This window comes from Lygodium microphyllum, unplaced genomic scaffold (assembly GCF_053477565.2).
Source record: "Lygodium microphyllum isolate KBCC unplaced genomic scaffold, Lygodium_microphyllum_v1.1.10 scaffold_33, whole genome shotgun sequence".
In the NCBI taxonomy this organism is placed as follows: domain Eukaryota; kingdom Viridiplantae; phylum Streptophyta; class Polypodiopsida; order Schizaeales; family Lygodiaceae; genus Lygodium; species Lygodium microphyllum.
This window is the reverse complement of record NW_028229516.1, coordinates 119,930-141,758: the sequence shown is the minus strand read 5'-3', so window position 1 is coordinate 141,758 and position 21,829 is coordinate 119,930. Positions and strand designations below refer to the sequence as shown.

Here is a 21,829-nt window from a genome sequence, read left to right as displayed (position 1 = left end):
ACTGAATGGGGAATCTTTGCCTACATAGTCATGCCTTTTGGAGTGACGTGCCAGCCACTTTCCAAGTGACTGATGTGTACAATATTCAAAGACATGCTAATGAAGGAGTTAGAGGTATTCATGGATGACTTGTATGTTCACTCTACATGGCGAGAACACTTAGACAAGCTCCGAGTGGTCTTTGAACGATGTTGGCTATACCGCCTCTCATTGAACTCCTTGAAGTGCCAATTTGAGGTGAAGCATGGATGTATCCTAGGACACATGGTGTCAAAGAATGGCATTGCCATAGATTTCTCGAAAATCAAGGTCATTGTTGTCGATCTTTCACACCCATCTGATTACAAGGGTGTTCAATATTTTCTAGGACACAGGGTATTATCCACGATTTGTGTTAAACTATGCATTTATTTCTAGACCTCTATACAAGCTATTGATTATATTCGAATGGACCAAGGAATGCCAACGCGCGCATCAGGAACTAAAAAAGGCTCTAACAATAGCACCGATACTACAAGCCCCAGATTGGACACTCACGTTTCACGTGCACATCAACGCTTTGAAATTTGTTGTAGAAGTTGTGTTGTGCCAACCTAGTGAACACAACCTGGACTACCCAGTGAGCTTTGCTAGCAGACAACTCACTGAGACTGAAACAAATTACTCGACGATAGAGAGAGAGGGCTTGGCCATGGTGTTTGCCCTAAAGAAATTTTGACATTATCTTCTAGCTACGCCTTTTACTTTCTTTGTTGACCATCAAGCCTTGTTGTATCTAGTGAACAAACCATGCGCTACAGGATGCATTGCTAAATGGCTTTTTCTGCTTTTGGAGTTTGATTTATCCATGATGGTGCATAAAGGAAAACAGCATTACATGGCTGACCACCTATCTCGCATCCCCACAGGAGAAGCATTTGGACAAGACATTGTGGACAAAGTGCCAAACGTGCATCTATTCTGCTTATCCAGTGAACAAGATTTGTCTAGAGCTGACATGACACCATATTGGGTAGATGACATAGTTCAAGTGTTGGAACACATACTACTAGAACAACCGATAGAAAAGGCCCGACTCAGGCGGCTCATCCTAAAAATCCAACCTATAGCTGGCCAACTTTACTGGTTGGGGCAAGACAAGTTATTGCACAGATGTGTGTGCAAGCACGAGATGCATGACGTGCTAACAGAGGCACACGGTGAAATTGCAAGAGGACATTTCACCGGAGACATGACAGCCCACAAGGTGTTGCAGTCTCAACTGTGGTGGCCCACCCTCTTCCGAGATGCGGCACGATTTGTGAAGCACTATGATGACTGCCAAAGGACTAAAGTTTTGATTTGTAAGGATCACATGGAGCTAACCCCAATCATTGCACGACAACCCTTTGAGAAATGGGTAATTGACTTCATTGGACCCATTACTCCTGCAGCACAGTATATTCACAAGCCAAATACATCATTGTGGCTACCAATTATCTGACAAAATGGGAAAAAGCACAAGCTACGAGAAAGAATGACGCTCGGTAGACCACTGCTAAGTTCCTATGGGAGCAAGTGATCTCATGATTTGGCTACCCCATCGAACTAGTTAGCGATCAAGGCACACACTTCATCAACAAAGTGATAGCTCACCTCTTGTCTTCCTTCCTAATCATCCATCGGAAATCCTTACCTTATTATCCTCGGGCAAACATTCAAGCTAAATCAACAAATAAAATCATGGTAAACATCCTTACCAAAGTCATCTCTACTTCACGCAATGATTGGGATAGCAAACTAATGACGGCCTTGTGGGCCTACCACACGGCTTACAAGATGTCTGTAGGATAGACCCCCTTTAGATTGGCATATGGTACAAAGGAAATCCTTCCCTTGGAATTCTTCGTACCAAGCCTCAAGATAGCCCTTCAAGAAAGATGGGATGGGAAGGGGGCATGGACGGAACACTTGATTGAACTCGAACGCTTAACAAAAACCCGGCTTCTAGCCACGGAAAAATATTGTCCTTAAATTCAAACATCTGTGAAGACAAGTGGTTAAATACCATTTAAGTATGTGGACATGGAAGCCCCTCCTTCATATGAAGATCAATGAGTTGCTTCAGCCAATACATCTAAGAGGCAAGGCTCTACTTATCATAGAGACCTATTGAGGTTTGATGGGTTTAGTTTTCGACTCAAATGATTTAACACATTTAGATGTTGAACCGGTCTTTGGAGATGGGCTAACAGTAGTTGGCTGAGGAGCACGTGTGCTACTCTTGGTCTTAGGTATCCAAATCTACATGTTGTTCTCATAGTAGCCTTGCATACACAAAAGTGTGATAGGCACCCATCGCAGCTTGACTATTCATCAGGTTTTAGAGCACCAATCATGCCTCTTACGCTTAGGGTGCGATGTTTGGGAGCTGTGGGTCCTTGCTAGTCATCTCTTCGATGGTGGTGATTGGCATTTAGGTACCCAATTCAATTGTTACTTAGTGGTCTTGGTTGTGTTTCCCTTGGGTTGTGATTGGCTAGCCTTGGCAAGGTAGGACAAGTCATGACCCCCCTCCTTAGACTTTGTGCTAGATACTACTATCGGTGGCACTATGGGATGGGGTGGAGCCACATTACCCATGCTGAAAGCCATTACTATCCTCATAGAGCCAATAGCGAGGTGAATATGCTGCAAGTTGTAGTCGATGTTGCAATGTGCCTACTTCTTGAAAGTGCGTCCTGGCAGCATCAATTCCTTACCTATGGTTTTGGTACTAGGTAGCACATAGAAAATCATGGGTAGGCTTTCAATCTCAATAGAGACCACCACTTTGCATTTCCCTAGCAGAGGGTAGGAATGCCCCCTAAATGGGTTGAGCTTTGCATTCGTGGGCTGGAGCTGGTGCTGGACCAATGAGAGTCCAGTGCTTGTAAGTAGGATATTGAAGTCAGTTCCCTCATCAATGAGCGCATCAAAATTACATGTCTTTTGAGCAATGGTTGTGACTCGTAGATAAGCAAGTTCTACTACCTCCTCATTTGTATCCTCATTTCCATGATGGCAACCACTCTTACATTAATAGGTGTTGGCATGATTGGCCGCTTGTGCAATGGATGGGTTGGGGGGTATTACCTCTTGAGACGACTATTGTTAAAGAATCCTATGCCCTCTCCCTCTAAATTTTTTAGCTCTACATTGCCTGTTCAACTTATATTGCAGATTCTAAAAGGCCCTAATCCCCTATTTTTCATATTTTTATTATGGCCTTTCACTGAGTATAGCAATACTTGGTCCCCTTGCTTGAAGTTGCGTTGTTTGACATACTTGCCAAACCAACTCTTACATCTTGCCTTCTCATAGATTAGCACATGAGTAGCTAGGAGTCGTGTCTAGAAGATATGCTCCAGCTCTACTAAGCATTCGGTCCATGCTTCTTTTCGCCATTCTCAAGCTAGGGGTGAAAAACTTTACTAGAAAAATTGCTTCAGTTCCATATGTCAGCTTGAAGGGTGTCGGACCAACTTCCATCTTATAGGCTATCCTATAGGCCCATAGTCCTGCCACGAGTTTGTTATCCCAGTCACTATACGAGGTCGAGACTACCTTAGTCACTGTACAAGGTCGAGACTACCTTTGTCATGACGTTCACTAGGATCTTGTTTGTGGACTTTGCCTAACCATTAGCTTGAGGGTAGTAGGCTGATGTTCTCCTACGGATTATCAAGAAGGTTGAAAGCAAGTGGGCAATCACATCATTAATGAAATGAGTACCTTGGTCGCTAACTAGTTCGATGGGGCACCTGCATCGTGAGATCACTTGCTCCCAAAGGAACTTAGCCATGGTTCTAGCATCATTCTTTCTCGTGGCACTCGAGCTTCGGCCCATATTGTAAGGTAGTCTGTTCGCCACAATGATGTATTTGGATTGGGCGTACTATGTTGCGGGACTGATTGGCCCAATGAAGTCAATGCCCCATTTTTCGAATGGTTGGCATGCTACAGCTGGGGTCAACTCCATTTTGTCCTTACGAATAGGAACCTTAGTCCTTTGACACTTGTCACAATGCTTTACAAATTTAGCAGCATTGCAAAATAAGGTGGGCCACCACAATTGAGATTATACCACCTTGTGGGCCGTAGTATCTCTACTGAAGTGTCCTCCAGTAATTCCACCATGTGCTTCCATTAGCACATCATGCATCTTATGCTCACATACACATCTTTGTAGTAGGCCATCTTTCCCTAACCTATAGAGTTGGCTAATGATCAATTGATAGGGTTTGATCTTAAGGATGAGACACCTTAGCCTAGCCTTCTTAATAGGTCTCTTTAGTAGTCTATGCTCTAAGATCTAGACTATGTCATAGGAGATCTCAAGGTAAAAGAAGAGAACTTCCAGATGCATAACCCACTAAGAAAAGCTCAATACATAACCTAGAAGCACATAAATATCAATGACAACACACTAAAGCGTAAGTGCCAGGTAAGTAAGTGATCAATAAAGCAATCTTGGTGAAAGTAAGCTCAAGCTCAACTGTGAATTTTCAAAGCTCTATGTAACATCCAAAATGTCATGGAGGCTCCCATTGAAACAAAAAATGAATGCTAGATTACAAAAAGAGGCTCATTACATCATGTGTATAGCACCCAATTGTCTAAGATCGATAGAATATACATCCATGAGCATAAAACCCAAGTATTGTCTTCAAACTCTTACTGCAACATCCAAAGCACCATCCAATAGCATGTAACCACAATGAAGGTCAATGTAATTAAGCCCAAATCTCAGCTCAAAAGCATCCCATAGCATATCAAGAAGTATACATAACAACCAAAATAGTAGTACATCCATTGAATATTGTAAAGCATCAATGAGCATTAGGCATAAACTATCGCTAATAAAAGTTGGTTGTCCATAATTAACTAACAATGATATAACAATAAAAAATAAGCTAATGCAAACTCAATCCAAGATCAAAAGCATCCCAATATATTTTGCTAGCAACAAGTATCGTAAACAAGTGCTACAATATCACAAAAGCACGATAGAATGAGTGGCAAGCTATCGTGAGCATGAATAGTAGTGAATATCTCTACATAAGCTAGTCTATTTCAATTCAAATCAATCCCAAAAGCATTCTAAGATATCATCATAACATCCCCATTGAGCCAGCATTACAAGCATCGGTAGAGCTCTAAGCAATGAAGTAATGGCTATCCTTGTGTGTATTAAAACAAACTATCTAAATATACAAACAATGGCTAAAGCTTAGATGCTTAGAATTAGTGCTTGGGGCCACAAAAACACTTCCAAGAGTGATGTTGAGTATAAGCAAGGTCTCTAAGAGGTCACCAAGGCTAGAGGAGTGCTCAAGGATGATCAAAAATGGGGCAACAATAGCATGTGCAATTCATGCTATAGTTGCTGCTACTAGTCCTACTACTACGAATGGCCTCAAGGGTGGCTCTTAAAGCTCAAGGGGAGCTCAATAGGGCCTAGACAAGGCCTAGAAGTAGACTTGATCACCAGTGAGGAAGCAAAGAATCAAATGCATACCTTGAGGAAAGAAGCCACGCCTGCCATTAAAGAACCCAAGCTGCATGTATTCGAATCTGAGCTAGTCAAGTCTAAGCTTCGTGAGCAATCTCTGATACTAGTTGAAGGGAGAAGCCCCGAGTGGAAGCACATGAGTGAAAGCAAGAGTTATGGTGGAAGAAGCAAGAGACACGAGATGTGAGAACTCCAACAATCACAATGTGTGACCAACCTTCCCTCATTCAAATGTCACTAAAAGCACTGAAAAATAAAGAATGAAGTGACAATAATGGGCACCCACCACGCGTGATGTACAGTTATGTGGGTACTATCAGTATGATGAATACATGGGCACTAGTGCCTTTACCCCCAACAACAAGTATAAGAATTGATGAGCTCATTTACATAAGAAAGAGGAATGCCACGCTTCCTCATATCAGTACACCACTTGGATTTGATAGAGTCAATTGTCACATTGATATCTTCATGAAAATCCGCAAATCCTGTTTATATGGTTTGCAAGGACGATCCTCCAAACATGCAATATGCAATGATGGTTCTAGTTTCAAGGCCAATAGTTGTCTAGTATTATTTTTATTAATGCAAAGACTTTATTTGATCCTTTTCCACTTCTTCAAGTTAACGACTTCCTTTTGTTGTGTTGCTTGAGTACCTCTATTGTGATGGCTTTTTCCCCATTCAAACCACTTATCATCAATCTATAGCATCCTCTATTGAAAGAGAAGTACTTTGATGAGGTAAAAATTGTGTGGGATTGGTGCGATGCCAACGTGTTCTTGTGATGTCATATCATTATCTTCAACAAAGGATTCGTTCATCTCAACCTTATGATGATCCATTTGACAAATCTTCATCCACGTCAAGGTCCTCAATCTCAAGATCACTCTCCGTAGACCATACCCATTGACTATACAAGCATATATCCCCAAAAAGTCATTATAATGGTGCGATGCATCTATTGGAAACATGAGAGAGAGAGAGAGAGAGAGAGAGAGAGAGAGAGAGAAATGCACCTTAATGTGAAAGCCATAGTCATTGAATCTCACGAGTTCCTTATTCACACTATAGTATCCAAGGGATGCAAGGGACACGGGCTTGGAATGTAGGGATCCCATCCCAAAACGCAAGACCCAACTCCAATGCATCCCAAAAAGAGTGTGTTTCCATGTAGTGGTCCATCACAAGGGGGTGCATCCTGAGACAGGGTTGTGTGGGTTGGGATGCAAGGGATGCCAAATGTCATAGGTTTGTACTATTTGCATTATTTCTTTTAGTGTTCAGCCCACTAGGTTTATTGTTTCTCAACTTGTATTGTTTCTTGTAGTCTTCAGTTCAAGGACTCGTTATTTAGTGGTTACTATTGGACTTCAATCTTGATGTCATATGGCATTTATGATTCCTTAGCTATTAACTTTACCTTATTCAGTGTTTACTATTGGACTTTAGTCTTGAAGTCATACAACCTTTCTCAGTCACAATTTGGCATTGACAATTATTGCTTTTAGTCTTCAATTTCAGTATTCATTATTCATTTATGTTTCAACTTTCATGATTCATGTATTCTTTTAAACTTTTATGGGATATTTATGGAAGATTTTTGAGTTAAGCTATTATATTTATTTAGTTTCTTTATAGTGTATTTCGATTATGTCTAGAAAATACCAATCCCTTGTCCCATGTGCCCTAATTTCCTCCATCCCTCCGTCCTCGTTATCCCCGTTCCCATTGCTTGTCCCCTATCTCTAGTGACTATGTTTTTAATCAAGAATCAATTGTCCTCCCTCTCTCTAAGCCTTCATTTTTTCTCTCCCAACCTTCCCACATTTTTCCCAGCCTCCCTCTGGAAAATTTAATAAGTGGCAAATTTCATTTTCAATAAATTCAATGAAAATGTTGAACCATCTTATTTATATCCTACTTTCATTATGAATCGCACATCTAACATATTTTAACATGGAAACGAAGGTTACAACTTGGCTATTCACACACATTTCAAATTTGATATAACCACACCTCCTCCTAATCCACAATACAAAGTTGCACATGGCTCGAGACCATTATGTCCTTGGTTCTGACAATGGAACCAAAAATGTTGTGTACCACAAGCTCAATGCCAACAAGTGCAAATGGAATAAAAGATGTGGCAAGGCTAGAAGCCCATATGATTTTAAAACAATACAAGAGCAAAATCAAAACTTAATCATGCCAAGTCGATCTTGGAAATATTAGATACACCCTTATTTTTCCAAGGCTCAATGCACACAACTTATAACTACCTCTCACCTAGTCTACTCGCACGTGCAAGCACACGAACTAGTCTACCTACGATAGATACAAATGTAACAAACAAGCACTGTTATAAATACTTGCCATATTGTAATCACAATGCATTGGCAAGCTTTGCTCCATGATCCAAATGCATGCCCCTTTACTCAATCTTGCTTCCATTGTCCACAAAGAGAGTTGTTGCTAATGAGCTTGCAAAAATAAGAGAGCAAGATAACTTCATGATGCCACGTTGCTTACCCTTTCAACACACTCAACTCACCAAGATTGGATGGAGAAGAAGAGAAGAGAATGCAAAGAGTTTTACTCACCTTGTCCCTCACACTCCCTCTCCCTCACTCTCACATGACAATGGAGTAGCAAGATTATAGGGAGCAAGAGTTTGCACACACAAACCACCTCTTCTATTCTTTTTCACCATTTTTATACATAATTGTTAGGATTAGAGTTTCCACCTTTCCCTTCGGCATCCAGCCCAATTTTAGCCATATGACCGATCTCTCTTCATTTTGCATGCACCAAAATTTAATCTTAACTGTAAAAATTAAATTGTGTACATCCTAGCCTTATGGTGCCACTCAATATTTATATATGATTTGTATAAGAGATTGCGACTCTCAATAAAATGTCCAAAAGTGATAATACAACATTTTCAAATTTTCTTCACAAACTGTGAAGGCATTTTGCACTTTGTAGTTAACAAGTTTTGTTTTTCATATGATGTCAATAAATGGCATGCACATTGACCAAGGATGGCATGGCCCTCATTTTTTTTCTCTAGTTTTGTACTGCCTCTCCACTTTACTTTTTTATGAAAATTCTGCAAACAAACACATCACATATATGATAAGTTGTTATATCTCAAGTATACAATTTTGAGGACTCTAATGATCCATCTTGTCTTTCTAAGGTCAAGGGATGTGGCTATCTAGCAAGATACGCTTGTCATCATCAAGCTTTGTCAGAGGTCGCTTTCGGTTTTAATAGCATTGTAGAATTGCACAAAGACAATCAAGCTACCATTCTAAACTTCATAACAATCAAACTTTCCACATCACCCTTGAATGTACTTGTTTAGATAGTGTATAATAGTTTTCTAACAAATGAGGATCCACCCCCTTACAATTTAAAGGAAGAACTGGTCTCCCCTACCATTGAAACGTACATTCTCAACACATTCTAAAGAAAGGGAACTGCAAACACACTCATATGAAAAATGTGAATGCCATCTACTACAAGAAAAGAGAAAATCAACCAAGCAAGCGTAGTTTTGAATCACTTTAAATTACTAGTGGAGTACGCACAAAGAAGTAAAAACCCACATATAAATACAACCAGAAAGGAGAACATTACAAGCTCCCTTTTTAAGGGAAGAAAGGGTGCATCACAATATGCTCTGTTTGCAGGGTGATATGAAAGAACCCATCATTCCATACCACCAAAAAGAATAATCTCCTTTCCATGCATCAGGATAGCTGGCCCAACAGTGAAATGGATCTGAAATAGAACAGTAAAAAAAAACTACCTAATTGGACGTGAGACCAGTAGTTCTGCTTGCAGTCTCCATATTTAACTCACCTATTCAATGGAGCCTATGGCAAGCCTTTGGGCTGCTCATTTTAGTTTCACCGCCTTGACATGTTTGAGCCAGGTTGCAGCACTCTATTTCTATGTTGTTGCTAGTATCTACAGCAGCTGGTTTCTCTTCCATACCCCAAAACTTTGTCACAACAAGAAGTTGGGCCTCCTAAAGAACAGCCATGGAGACGGGGACCATCTTCATTTGCACAAGAATCAGTGCAAATTTGAAAGTTGCTCGGAGATTCGGGACTGCATAATTCTGTACCCTGCTTGGAGCTCAGATCCTCAATGTTCCCACAGTGCTTCAGACAGTTCAGCTCAGAGAATGAATTTCCCCCAGGTCTACAATCCTCAGGATGATGATGATGATGATGATGGGAACTTTTGGTGGCTTCTCTGGAAAGAGGCAATTGCTCTTGTATATCTTGTAGCACAGGAGAACAGTCCTCTACTGAACATATGCCCTTTGAGCTCATTTTCCATAATGTACTGTTTGAGCTCAGCTCAAAGTAAGAATTCTCCTTGTGTGTACAATCCTCAGGATGTCGATCATGATGACGATGATGGGAACTTTTGGTACCCTCCCTCAAAATAGTCAATGGCTCTTGTCTACCCTGCAGCGCAGGACAACAGCCCTCTGTTGAACATGTGTCCTTTGGACCCATTCTCTGTAATCTACTGTTTGACCTCAGCTCAGAGTAAGAATTTTCCTTGTGTGTACAATCCTCAGGATGTTGATCATGATGATGGTGGTGGTGGTGATAATGGGAACTTTTGGTCCCCTCCCTGGAAAGAGTAGATGGCTCTTCTCTATTGTGCAGCATAGGAGAACAGTCCTCTGTTGAACACGTGTTCCTTGGACTCATTTTCTGCAATCTACTGTTTGAGCTCTTACAACCAGCCTCACAGCAGTCCTTTTCTGCACAGCATCCCTCTCCAAAAGACTGGCCCACACTTGATCCATCTAACATGATCAGAGAAGTGCTCAAGCATTCAATTCCTTGACAATCTTTTGAACAAGTATCTTTATGGCCTGACCTCTTCCGTACTCCACTTCTTGGGCTCTTTGCACTCAGCTCACAGCAAGAGCTTGCAGCACAGCAGTTTCCAAGTTCTACTGACTCTCCAGCAGCATGTGACACACCACTTGCTCCCTCTAAAATGGTCAGCACAGCAGAGGAGCAGTCGAGACCTTGGCAATCTCTTGAACAAGCATCCTTCCTTTTCCTTATTCCAGTCTTTGCACTTTTGCAATTTAGCTCACAGCAAGACTTCTCTACACAGCAGTTCTCAAGCCTATCTTGAGAATTTTGGAGGATTTGGGAGCCCATTAATTTGGAGCGGAATGAACCAAGAAGTGTCCCTTTTGAAGGACAGACACCACCTTCTGAACACTTCTTTGAGTGTTTATGATGAGTGTGACTCTTGTGGCAACGCTTGTTTCCATGGCTATGACCAATGCATGGACCTCGGTGCTTCTGGCTTTTTAGCAGAAGCATGCTGTTGAAAATTACAACCAAACAAGTCCCTACATCAGCCAAAACTGCACCCCAAAGAGATGCATGTCCTACAGCAGCCAGAACAATGATAAGTAACTTTGTTGCAAATGACAAAACAATATTTTGTTGAATCTTTCTGCGAGCTTTTCTGCCAAGTTGCACAGCAACTCCTAGCTTTCTAAGATCATTTGTCATAAGAGCAATATCTGCAGTTTCCATAGCGATTGCAGAACCAGCAACTCCCATGGCAATGCCAACATCAGCAGCAGCTAAAGCTGGAGCATCATTTATTCCATCACCCACCATAGCAGTCAAACCTATCACTTTCAACTGCTTCAGCACCTCTACTTTATCTTCAGGTCGTAATTCGGCATGCACATCAATCTTTTCCAACTGCGAGAGAAAAATGTGCTTTAGCTCAAACCATCTGATCCACTCAATCTTCAAAAAATTTACTACCTCCAATCTACTTTGCAGACTTCAAACAGGATGCACTGACATCAATCACCTGTCTATGTACAGCATCTGCAACAGCCAGGCTATCTCCAGTAAGCATGGCTATATGGAGACCTAAATCCTGATCAAACATTAAAAAGTGAGAAAACTCAGAAAACCTACTTATTGAAACTGTTCAAGCCTTCTTAAATAGTATTTAAGTAGACTACCCTCATTTCACTGATTGCATTTGGTGCCTCTGTCCGTAGTTGATCACCAGCAGCTAAGATGATTTCAGGTCTTTCATCCACACCAATCCAGCAAATGGTTAAACCCCTCCTTTTCCAAGCTTCCAAAACTCCAGGTTCAACTACACCTTCTAAACATTCCCAAACCTTGAGGGAACACGACTTCTACTGGATCAATGAGGATTCAGATGAAAAGCAAAATCATGATACCTTTAGTCCAATGTAGTCGGTTCGCAAGTCGCTCATTCCCTATGCACACTAGATGGCCATTGATTACACCACTAACACCTTCTCCTGCTAGTATAGTGAAGTCTTCAACATCACCAGAAGGTTCAATATCATGCAACCTTGCGTAAGCCACTATTGAAGATGCAATTGGGTGGCTTGATTTGCTTTCTATGCATGAAACCCTGTCAAATAACAGCTACCTTGAGACTTCTCAAGGCCCATAACTTCCAAAAAAGCAAGGCAGAGGTCAAAGTATGGATTTTGGAAGGTCCATTTTTATGTAGACTTACCAAGATAAGACTTTTTCTAAGTTCGTATTTTTGTTTACAGCCAACACCTGTGCTACTTGGAAATGTCCCTCAGTCAAAGTCCCTGTTTTATCCATAGCAACAACCTTCAGCTTCCCCAGTGCCTCCAAATACTTTCCACCTTTCACAATGAGGCCCATTCGAGCAGCTTGAGCTATTGCACATGTTGTTGTGACAGGGGTTGAAATCACCAGTGCACAAGGACAAGCAACAACGAGGAGAACAAGTGCAAGATACAACCAGTGTCGCAAATTATGGAGATGCAGAGAGAGAGGAATAACAGCTAATGCCATGGCAGCAACCACAATAACTGCAGAAACAGGGAATACAACTTTCAGATATCATCTCAGATAATAAGCCTTGGTGCACTATTCTCAACAAAGATTGCAAGATCTAGTCAGTTTGCTGCAGCCCTGGGAAGCTGCTAATTGTTCCATAATTACCTGGTGTGTAATATTTTGCAAAATGTTCCACTAACTGATCAATACGAGAGCGTTCAGTTTGAGCTTCCTCTACTAATCTTACCATCTTTGCTACTGCAGAGTCTTCAGCCAAAGCAGATGTCTCAACACACAAATAACCTGATAATTTTAATAGACAAAACTCGTTATGTACTGGCAAAAAAAGAGAAAGTTGAAACACATTTGAGTATAAGAAATATTTGAAGTAAACCATAAATGATCATTTCACAATAAGGATCAAGAAAAGAGACAGGAAAATGCAGGAGAATGTTGGGTTAGAAATTAAGAATACCAATCAAATTGATTGTTCCGGCCCAAACTCTTGCACCAGCTTCTTTCTCTACTGGAAAGGACTCTCCAGTCAAACTGCTCTCATCTACAGCACTTTTTCCAGACACTACTATGCCATCTATAGGTATCTGTTCACCAGCTTTGACAGAGAGTTTGGTTCCAACTTTAACATCTGCCACTGGAACTTGCAGGCTATTTTCAGCAAGTATTGCATTTTGAGGGGCCAGACTTGCTACTGCTGATATCGCTATCCGAGCCTACAAGTACGCATCTTTCAGAAAACTATAGTTAAAGAAAGTTATTATTTGAATGCTTAAGCAGATGAACTACCTTGTCACTGGACCTGGACTCCAGCCAGTCTGCAAGAGTGAAAAGGAATACTATAGAGCCAGCTTCCAAGTAGTCTCCAAGAGCAATGGCACCAGTAACTGCAAGAGAAGCCGAAAATCTGAGTGTAAGCAACCAAAATAACAAGGTTTGCACCATCCAAGTAAGCAAATGTTGAAATGACTGATGCTCATAACCGCATACCTGCAATGAGCATTAAAACGTTGATGTCTAAAACACATTGACGTATCGAGACCAAACTTCTCAGAACAATGGGCGGTACACCAACAGCCACTGCTCCTAATCCTACCCATCTCAATGGACTATACAAGTAGTGGAAAAACGAAACCATCACCAGTATTCCAGAAGCAATGGTATATGGAGTTGGCCATTTGTGTGAAGCCTTCCATTCCCCCAGATGATGAATACTGGCTTCTAGCCTTGCATCATTTAGTAGTTTCACTGTTGTAAAGGCCAACAAAATTTGTTAAAGAACCCAATGACCTCTTCCACATACTGAAAATCATTGATGTGTTTTTAAAGAAATCACCAATTTAGTGATTTCTTTGGAGAATTTTATGAATAGAAGGAATTTCTTTGAAATTTTTGTATTGAAAAACTTATACTGAAAATGAAAGACCATGACCAACAATTTTTAGTAAGAGTAGCTTTTCAGAGACCATTAAGGTGGGCAGCTCAACTAAGACAGGTCATCGTACCAAGATGTGCGGCTGAAACTGAAAGAGCTTCATGGTGTACTGTCACTGTTCTTGCTGCTACATTGACCATCACCTGATGAACGCCAGGGACAGGTTCTAGTATCTTCTTCACAAGGGGGACCTCTGCAGGACAGCAAATTCCAAGAACATCTATTGTAGTCTTCTGCAACTCAGATAGTCCAACTTCACTATCTATTTGCAGTTTTACATTCGCTTCCTGTAGCAGTGTCTTTGTTGAGTCAGATGCTTGTTCTATAGGAGGAGAAGTTGCAGAAGTTGACAATCTGGCTGCAATAACACCTGTGCATAGATCTTTTGACAGCTTCATTGTAGCAGTGCTGATGGTGGAACCTGCTCCATGTGGACCCTCATACCCAAACAGATCAAGAAACTGTCTGAAATGTTGCTTTAACTTTCCTTGTGATTCCCCAACCTTCACAAGGCGTCCATGATGTATGAACCGAGACGTGCCATCATTAGTCACATCTGCATGTCTAAGCACAAACGACCCATCACTCATAGGTACTAGCCAGTCCATGTGATCTCCATGAGCAATTTGAACATGACCACAGCCTTCTCTATGCATATGGTCATCCCCCTTGTAAAATTCCTCCTTTGAATCAGAAAAATCTTGTAAGCAAGAACCAGGTAGGTTCCATGGCATAGGAAGGGTGCATCCTTCTTCATCTCCACACTGCACCATCAACAGAAATCTGTTTACAAATAAGCAGGAAGAAACATAAATAAGTGCACATCATCTGATTAATGTTCATATCAAACGATAGGTACATTAGAGCCAGGTGCTGCTTGTCTTTGCATTGCACAGGACAGGGCTGGCAAGCTTTGCCAACTTAACATTGTGACTACTATAGCTCCAGGCAGCCCTGGTGACATCACAGCAAGCCATGTGGCTGTTGATGTGGTAGCACACTGCTGGACATGGCAGATACACATGCAGACAGCAGGTGTAATAGTGGCAGGTCCAAAATGCCACATGACAGTCCAGGTCAGACACAGTCCAACCAGCATATGAGCCAGGCTGAATGCTACTCAATCAAAGTGCTTGTAGGGGGGCTAGTGTGCTTACGCTTGAAAAGGCTGCTAAATTGCCATGATGGCCAACTTTATGGCAACTTCACCTTCCTAATTTTTGGAAATCGGACCTAACCTACTAAGGCACTCATTTCTCATGTATAGCCTATTTAAGGAACCCCTCTTGGCATTGCCCAAACATCCAATTGTACACATTGTTAGTCACACTTAGCTAGGCTCGCCTATGCCTTCTGAAATCAGGCTGGAAACAATCTGAAGGGCAGTAGACATAAGCTGACTTGCACACATGAAATAAATCAGCAAGTAAACAAAAGAACTCAATGTCACAAATCAGCACTCTTTCAATGCCATTACTTACCATCTGCCCTACTCTTGAATCAGCCCAAACCTAACAAGCGTAATGCATATAAAAATATGTTGTCTTCAATCCAATCAACCTACATAAGTGACATTGGAGGTACATCTTGGTCCCACACTGCTGCGCACTGTAACAATGTGTAATACATGCAAATCTCAATTCCAAATTGATCTGATCCACTATATAAAACCTCATCCTTGTTCATACATCAATCGCAATGATGTGCCCTACCCTTTGCATACCCAATTCATCGTCAAACTGAGTACATTCATACATGCATTGCTGCCACAATAAATCAACATTCAATTTATGCCCAAAAACAAAGGGCAAGTGCTTTAACCCCTGCTATATGGATTTTATTAGGTCCAGTCTTACATTTCCCTTAAGTTCCCATGCATCTCCCACAACTAAAGAACTACAATCTCACTTAGGAGCACTATATGATGCTTGTTGGCCCTAAAGCATAGCGCCCCTTTCGGCATAGAGCATTCAAAAGTGCATATAAACACTTTAGCCTGCCACACCCTAACAGTGTCAATATTTAAACCCAATTTCACGAAGCATTGCCTTTCATAAATATGTTGCATAATCCTATTGCAATCCCATATTATTCCTTTACAAACGAAGGGATTTATTGCAATGAGATTGTAAATACATCACTTTCTTCACAACAAAATTGTCCAAAGAGTGCACGACGCTCAAGATCTTAAAGGAGAAGAGAGGGTCTCAATCCTTTGCACTATAATAACTTGGTTTGATGCAATTTAGATAAAAATTTGTAGCATACCTTACTATAAATGGAGTTAATAGAGGTGACCAATAAACAGGTTGATGTCCTCACTCCCTACATGCTTTCAACTCATGTCTCATGGCTCAAACCTTTAATTTCTGAAACAAAGAGAAGAATGGTTGTCCCTAGATTAGCGGACAGATACAAGCACCTCTCAAACTTGGATCGGTCTCTTCTCCAGAGGGGGACATTGTTCTAGCAGTCTTTGCAAATAGCAGAGACTGGGCATTTGCTTTTATGGTTAAGAAGGATGCCCATCTCTATCGAGAGGACCTCCCCTAGGCAGCATTCATTGGATGCTCCAAACAGAAAACAAAGTAGCAGCTCACTTCAACAAGAAGTGGCACATTGCCTTGGACCCAGCCACCTGTCCAATTGATGGATGGAGATATTGGGCTTACTAGGGAAGACCTCTACAGAGATTACGGTGGGATCTAGGAGAGTGAGAATGGAGGGATCTGCCTTGATAGACCTTGCCTTGCAATGTGCCCTTCTTTGGCTATACTACCAAGCTAGGAAGGAGAATATAGACGAGCATGATCAGAGCACAGCTGATAGCCTCCCCCCATTGGCACAAAGAGGGAATCACAGAAAAGTTCCTATGTGACTTTTGGAAGAGGTTACATGATAGCTTCACGCCTAGGAAGATCTCTCTCTTCCTATGGCTTGTAGCCCACAGGAGCCTAGCAATTGGCATGAGGCTTGGATACAGCAAGGACCCAATAGTATACACAAGATATGGTGATCCAACAAAGACACAAAGACATTGCCTATGGGACATCCCTAGAGCCCATGAAGTTTGGATGAGAGCCCTCAGCATAGCATTTCACAGCACAACTGTTAGAGATTGTCATTTCCTAGACAGCCAAGAGTGTTGCAGAGCAGCAGGCAGTACAGCGCAGCAGCCACGTCATCAGTCAGCCTAGATGCCACGTGGCAGGTGCAATTGGACAGTTCTACACCAGTCGGCTGCAGCCAACTTGGTCATTTATGGCCTTTTCTTTTCTGCTATTTATAGCAATCCTCTACTAGTTTTCATTACTTGGAACTGACAGAGACAGCCTGCTGGTGACAGACAACACGCGGGCTGATGGAGATCAAGGTCCTCAAGGCAGAGACATACGCAGATATTCACTCTACACCCATGTATAATTATGCATTCCTATACAGCATTCTTCACTATAGATTTTCTGTGTTTCACACTCTCTCTCTCTCTCTCTCTTTTTTTTTTCGTAAAAGGTAATTGTATTAATTATGAAAAAAAGTACAAGATAACTTGATTACAAGAAACATGACGCCAATTCCAGGCCATCATGTGAAAAGGGGCTAATTGCTACGAGTTACAAAGTTATGGCAAGGGGGCAGATGAAATTGCCATAAGCCAGGTACGGAAGTCCTCCCTAGAGAGCAAATCAGAATGTCGGAGAAGATCGAACTGCCAATACAAAAGGCCCTTAAGCCTTGCAATATGTCGCTGAACATTATAGGCGGAGTCAAAGAGAAAAGCATTCCTAATGGTCCAGTTATGCCAACAGCCCCAATATCGGAGAAAATGATACATGAGTTTCATATGTGGCTGTGCAGGAGTGGGGTATTTGGGCTGTCCGAAAACCCAATCAAATGGGCGCAGGGTGAATCCAACCGCTCCTTGCCAAATAGCCGACAAAAAGGACCAGACTTTTTTTGCGACGGGGCAAGAAATAAATCTGTGGCGGGCTGATTCCACAGCAGTGGTGCAAAAGAAGCAGTTGCCATTGGAGATTCGTCGCTTGGAAAGAGCTGACGCAAGCGGAAGACCACCAATCATCACTCTCCAAAGAAAGACTTTACATTTGAAGGGGGTCTTGTTCAACCAGCCTTCCATCACAGTTGCCCTCCACCAAGACCGGGGCTTTCGCAAACCCCATAAAGCATTGGCTTTGTTAACTAACCATTGTTGATCTTTGATCAGAATATGATAAACTTGATTAGCAGAAGCTTTGCTTAAAGTCAGCCGGCCTTGTAGGTCCCAATCCTGCCAGGGATGATCTGAAGCAAGGTCAGGAAAGGGTTGTCTGCTCTGGAGCATCCGCAAAAGCTGTTCCCATAACGGCCTATATCCCCTCGGGATCCTGTAAAGCCTCCTAGCTGTACGAAAAGATATAAGTACATTGCGACTAGCAAGGGTGGCATCCGCAACCGAAGACAAGCCCAAACGAGCCATCCGGTCGAATTGTGGTCTAAGCTCATTTTTGCCTTCCCATACAAGTAAACGCGAGACTGCCAATAATTCCAATTGAAAAGAATTCATAGCCACGCGATCCTCCGCTGGATGCCATTGAGCCTTTATAAGGACCCGTTTCCAGGAACATACCAAATGATTAAGCAGCGACGAAGAAGAACTGGAGAACCTCGAATCAGCATTAAGAACATGCCACCAAGAAGTCTGGATTTGGGTATTGCCATGTAGAAGCCCATGGCTCTCAAGAAAATAACGGGCTATATCGACCCATGGATGATGATCCAAACACATGGCGCGGAAGAGAGACCAGCGGAGTGCCTGCATGTGAGTTTGGGCGTCTAAGATAGCTCCACCACCCATGCGTTTGGGGGTGCAGGCATGCGACCAAGAAATCCAGGAAATACCTGCATGCAATGAGTCCTTCTTCCATAGCATGAAGCGAATAGACTGAGTAAGCGCATTGAGAGTCATAGTAGTCCAGGGCAATAGTGGCAGAAAATATGTCAACATTGGCAACATAATTGTCTGGGCCACTTTGAGACGAATATGGAAGGGCCAGGCTTGAGATTTCCAATACATAAACTTAGCCTCCATTTTCTGAGAGATCCACTGCAGAAGCTGCTTTGGTGGAACGTCAACACCCAAAGGGTACCCAAGGTGCCTGACAATGGAGCCACGAGGAATAACCCAACCCTGCCAGTCCAAGGACTGCAAATCCGACTCCGTGCAGCTAAGAATGGCTGATTTGAGCGCATTGATGCGAAGGCCGGAGGCTTGACCAAAGATGCCCCAAACATCCAATGCGCGCTTGAGGTTGTCCTTGTCCGCATGCAAAATCATAAAAGTATCATCCGCCAGGGATTGGCTAATGAAGTGCTGTCCTGAAGGAAGCGACAGACCGGCCAACTGAGAAGAGGCTACCATATGGGATAACATGGAAAGAACTGGATGTGTCGCGAGGGCAAAGAATAGCGGGCTCAAAGGGCATCCTTGTCTGACAGAACGGGCAAGTACAAATGGCTCGGTAACACCTCCGTTCAGCATGACTCGCGAAGACGCTGCCGCGCTAATGGTGTAGATAAGACGAGACATCCGGGGACCAAAGCCCATAGCCGACATAAGTTCAGCAACGAAAGACCAATCCCGATAGTCAAAAGCCTTTTCCAGGTCCAGTTGAATCAGTACTACCTCCTGGTTCGAATGCCGTGCATAATCAATAGCTAGTTGAGCATTCAATACATTGTGCAGAATATTTCGGCCCTTAATGAAACCATACTGTAAAGGATGCACAATGGCCGGGAGATGCTTGTGAAGTCGATTCGCCATTATTTTGGAAAAGATTTTGTACATTTGAGCCCATCAAGGAAATGGGCCGCCACTGTGTCAACCTAGATGGCGAGGGGACTTTTGGAAGTAGTTTAATAAGGCCTTCTTTCCATGAGGCAGGCATGATCCCGGTTTGCCACACCTGCTGAAACAAAGCCTGCAATGGTTTCGCCAGTTGGGTAGCAAAAGCTTCAAAGAACTCATTGGTGAGGCCATCCCAACCCGGGCTTTTATCCTTGGGCAAATGTAACAAGACATCCATAACCTCTGCCTCACAAATATCGGACTCCATAATAGCTTGCACGTCCTGCGGTAGCTGATTGCGGACCAGGTCATAAAAACCCGAACGGGCCTGGGCGATTTGATCTGAAGGTGGCGAAGTGGTGCCGAGAAGGTCACGGAAATAATTCCTGCACATATGCACAATAGTCTGCGGGTCCATGATAAGGTGACCTTCTGCATCCTCAAGTCTGGTCATATTCTCCCTAGCAGGAGAGGCGTGAAGAGCTCGGAAGAACTTATGGGTTTGACATGCATTATCGTGCAACATATCTGTCAGATGTCGCAGTTTGGCCTGCTGATATGATTGCAATTGAAATTCTTTAAGAAGATCCGCCACCCGCATGGCCAGCGCTAGCAGAAACGCATCATCCGGAGAGTCCACCAGCAGGGAACGAACCAAAGCCAGTATGTCCTCGGCTGCCTTGCGACGCTGCCGAGAAAGCGACGCATGGTGGATCCCATACTGCCGAGCAACCCGCTGCACATTAGAAAGCAATCGTTTAAATGCCGCAGTGCCCTGAGAAGCGAAGTCGAAGAGAAATCTGTCAATCAATTGCTGCATATAGCCCTGAAAGATTGCATGCTTCAGGTAAGACGAATTGAAACGCAAAGGGGGTCTCCCCAGAAATTGCTTGAACGGGGCAATGGGTTGTGCAAGCAGCTCCAGCTGCAGCGGGAAATGGTCGGACAAGGCATATTGCTGCAACACCTTGATTTCGAGCATCTCAGGAAGAAAATCATCATTCTGCATGATATATATACGATCCAATCTCGACCATGTTGTTGCATACTGGGCAGAATGGAAAGTAAACCCTGTAGCAGACGAGTGTAGCCAGGACCAAAGGTCTTGCTTAAGAACGTGAAGAGCCAACGCTTGCCACATACGACTTTCCGGCGTATCCATCACCGAATGTTGCGACGTGGACTGGGAAGAATCCACACACATATTGAAATCCCCCATGAAGAAGCCCCGTCTGCCAAGTGACAAGGAGGTCTGCAAAGTCTGCCAAAGCGCCCGACGAGAGACGGAATCATTCGGAGCATAGAGGCCAAGTAGCCATAAGATTTCCCCTTCGAATATAATTTCAATCACCAAAAAACGGCCATGAACATCATTTTTAATTAGAACAGGCTGATATTTGTCATGGACAATCATGAGCACGCCCGAATAATGCATGGGCTGTGACCCAGCATAAAACAATCTAAAACCATGGCAATCTACCACTTTTCCGGCTTCATCATGACTCTTGTGCTCAACAGCGCACAGGACATCCCACTGATTTTCATGCAATACAGTCCACATAGCATGTTGCTTGTGCCGAGAACAAATTCCCCGCACATTCCACGTGGCGATTTTCATGTATACTCAAAACAAAATCAGGTACGAGGCACTGCTTGCCTCGCTTTGACCTTGTCAGCGAGAATGTCCAGAACTCCCTCGTCCAAGAAGTCCGCCAACACTGCAAAAGAGTTCTGCGGACCAGATTTGGAAGTAGACAGCATATCTGCTGGCTTTGAGATGGAACGGGGATAGCGACGGTCCCAGGGGGTAATGACATTACCTCTGGTATCAAATGCCAGCTTAGCAGAGGGCCCCTTTGAACGATCCGAATACATTTTCCTGGCGGGCTGATGAAGGGGGGCAGAGGAAATCATAGCAGGGGCCGAGCGCTCAGAAGACTGCATTTCCTTCCTGCGCATGTATGTACGCATGGAATCTTGTGATGTAGTAGACGCATTGTTCTCCATGGCCGCAGCAACCCTGTTGCCTTTTTTTGCACGTACTTCCACCCAATTAGTGGCGCTGGAATCCAGACCTGCAACTTGTTGTTTACCTTTGGCCAAAGCGTGGGGCTGATGGGTAGCATTCAGCGATG

General features: G+C 42.9%; 1 protein-coding gene across 3 annotated transcripts in view; it reads right to left on the bottom strand.

Annotated features, from left to right (window-relative positions):
* Positions 1 to 9,123: 9,123 nt before the first annotated feature.
* The window catches only part of LOC148009189 (cadmium/zinc-transporting ATPase HMA3-like), a 91,290-nt gene continuing 78,584 nt past the window's right edge, over positions 9,124 to 21,829 (bottom strand). For 2 of the 3 annotated variants that reach the window (XM_087673703.1, XM_087673705.1), the window contains exons 3-12: positions 13,923 to 14,616; positions 13,408 to 13,665; positions 13,207 to 13,304; positions 12,878 to 13,133; positions 12,568 to 12,705; positions 12,107 to 12,434; positions 11,799 to 11,998; positions 11,571 to 11,719; positions 11,414 to 11,482; positions 9,124 to 11,298 (exon numbers count right to left, since the gene is read on the bottom strand). In XM_087673703.1, coding sequence (XP_087529829.1) covers positions 9,505 to 11,298; positions 11,414 to 11,482; positions 11,571 to 11,719; positions 11,799 to 11,998; positions 12,107 to 12,434; positions 12,568 to 12,705; positions 12,878 to 13,133; positions 13,207 to 13,304; positions 13,408 to 13,665; positions 13,923 to 14,616 — 3,984 coding nt within the window. In that variant the 3' untranslated portion in view covers positions 9,124 to 9,504. Of the gene's footprint in view, positions 11,299 to 11,413; positions 11,483 to 11,570; positions 11,720 to 11,798; positions 11,999 to 12,106; positions 12,435 to 12,567; positions 12,706 to 12,877; positions 13,134 to 13,206; positions 13,305 to 13,407; positions 13,666 to 13,922; positions 14,636 to 21,829 lie in introns of all 3 variants that reach the window. The other variant, XM_087673704.1, reaches the window with a different exon arrangement.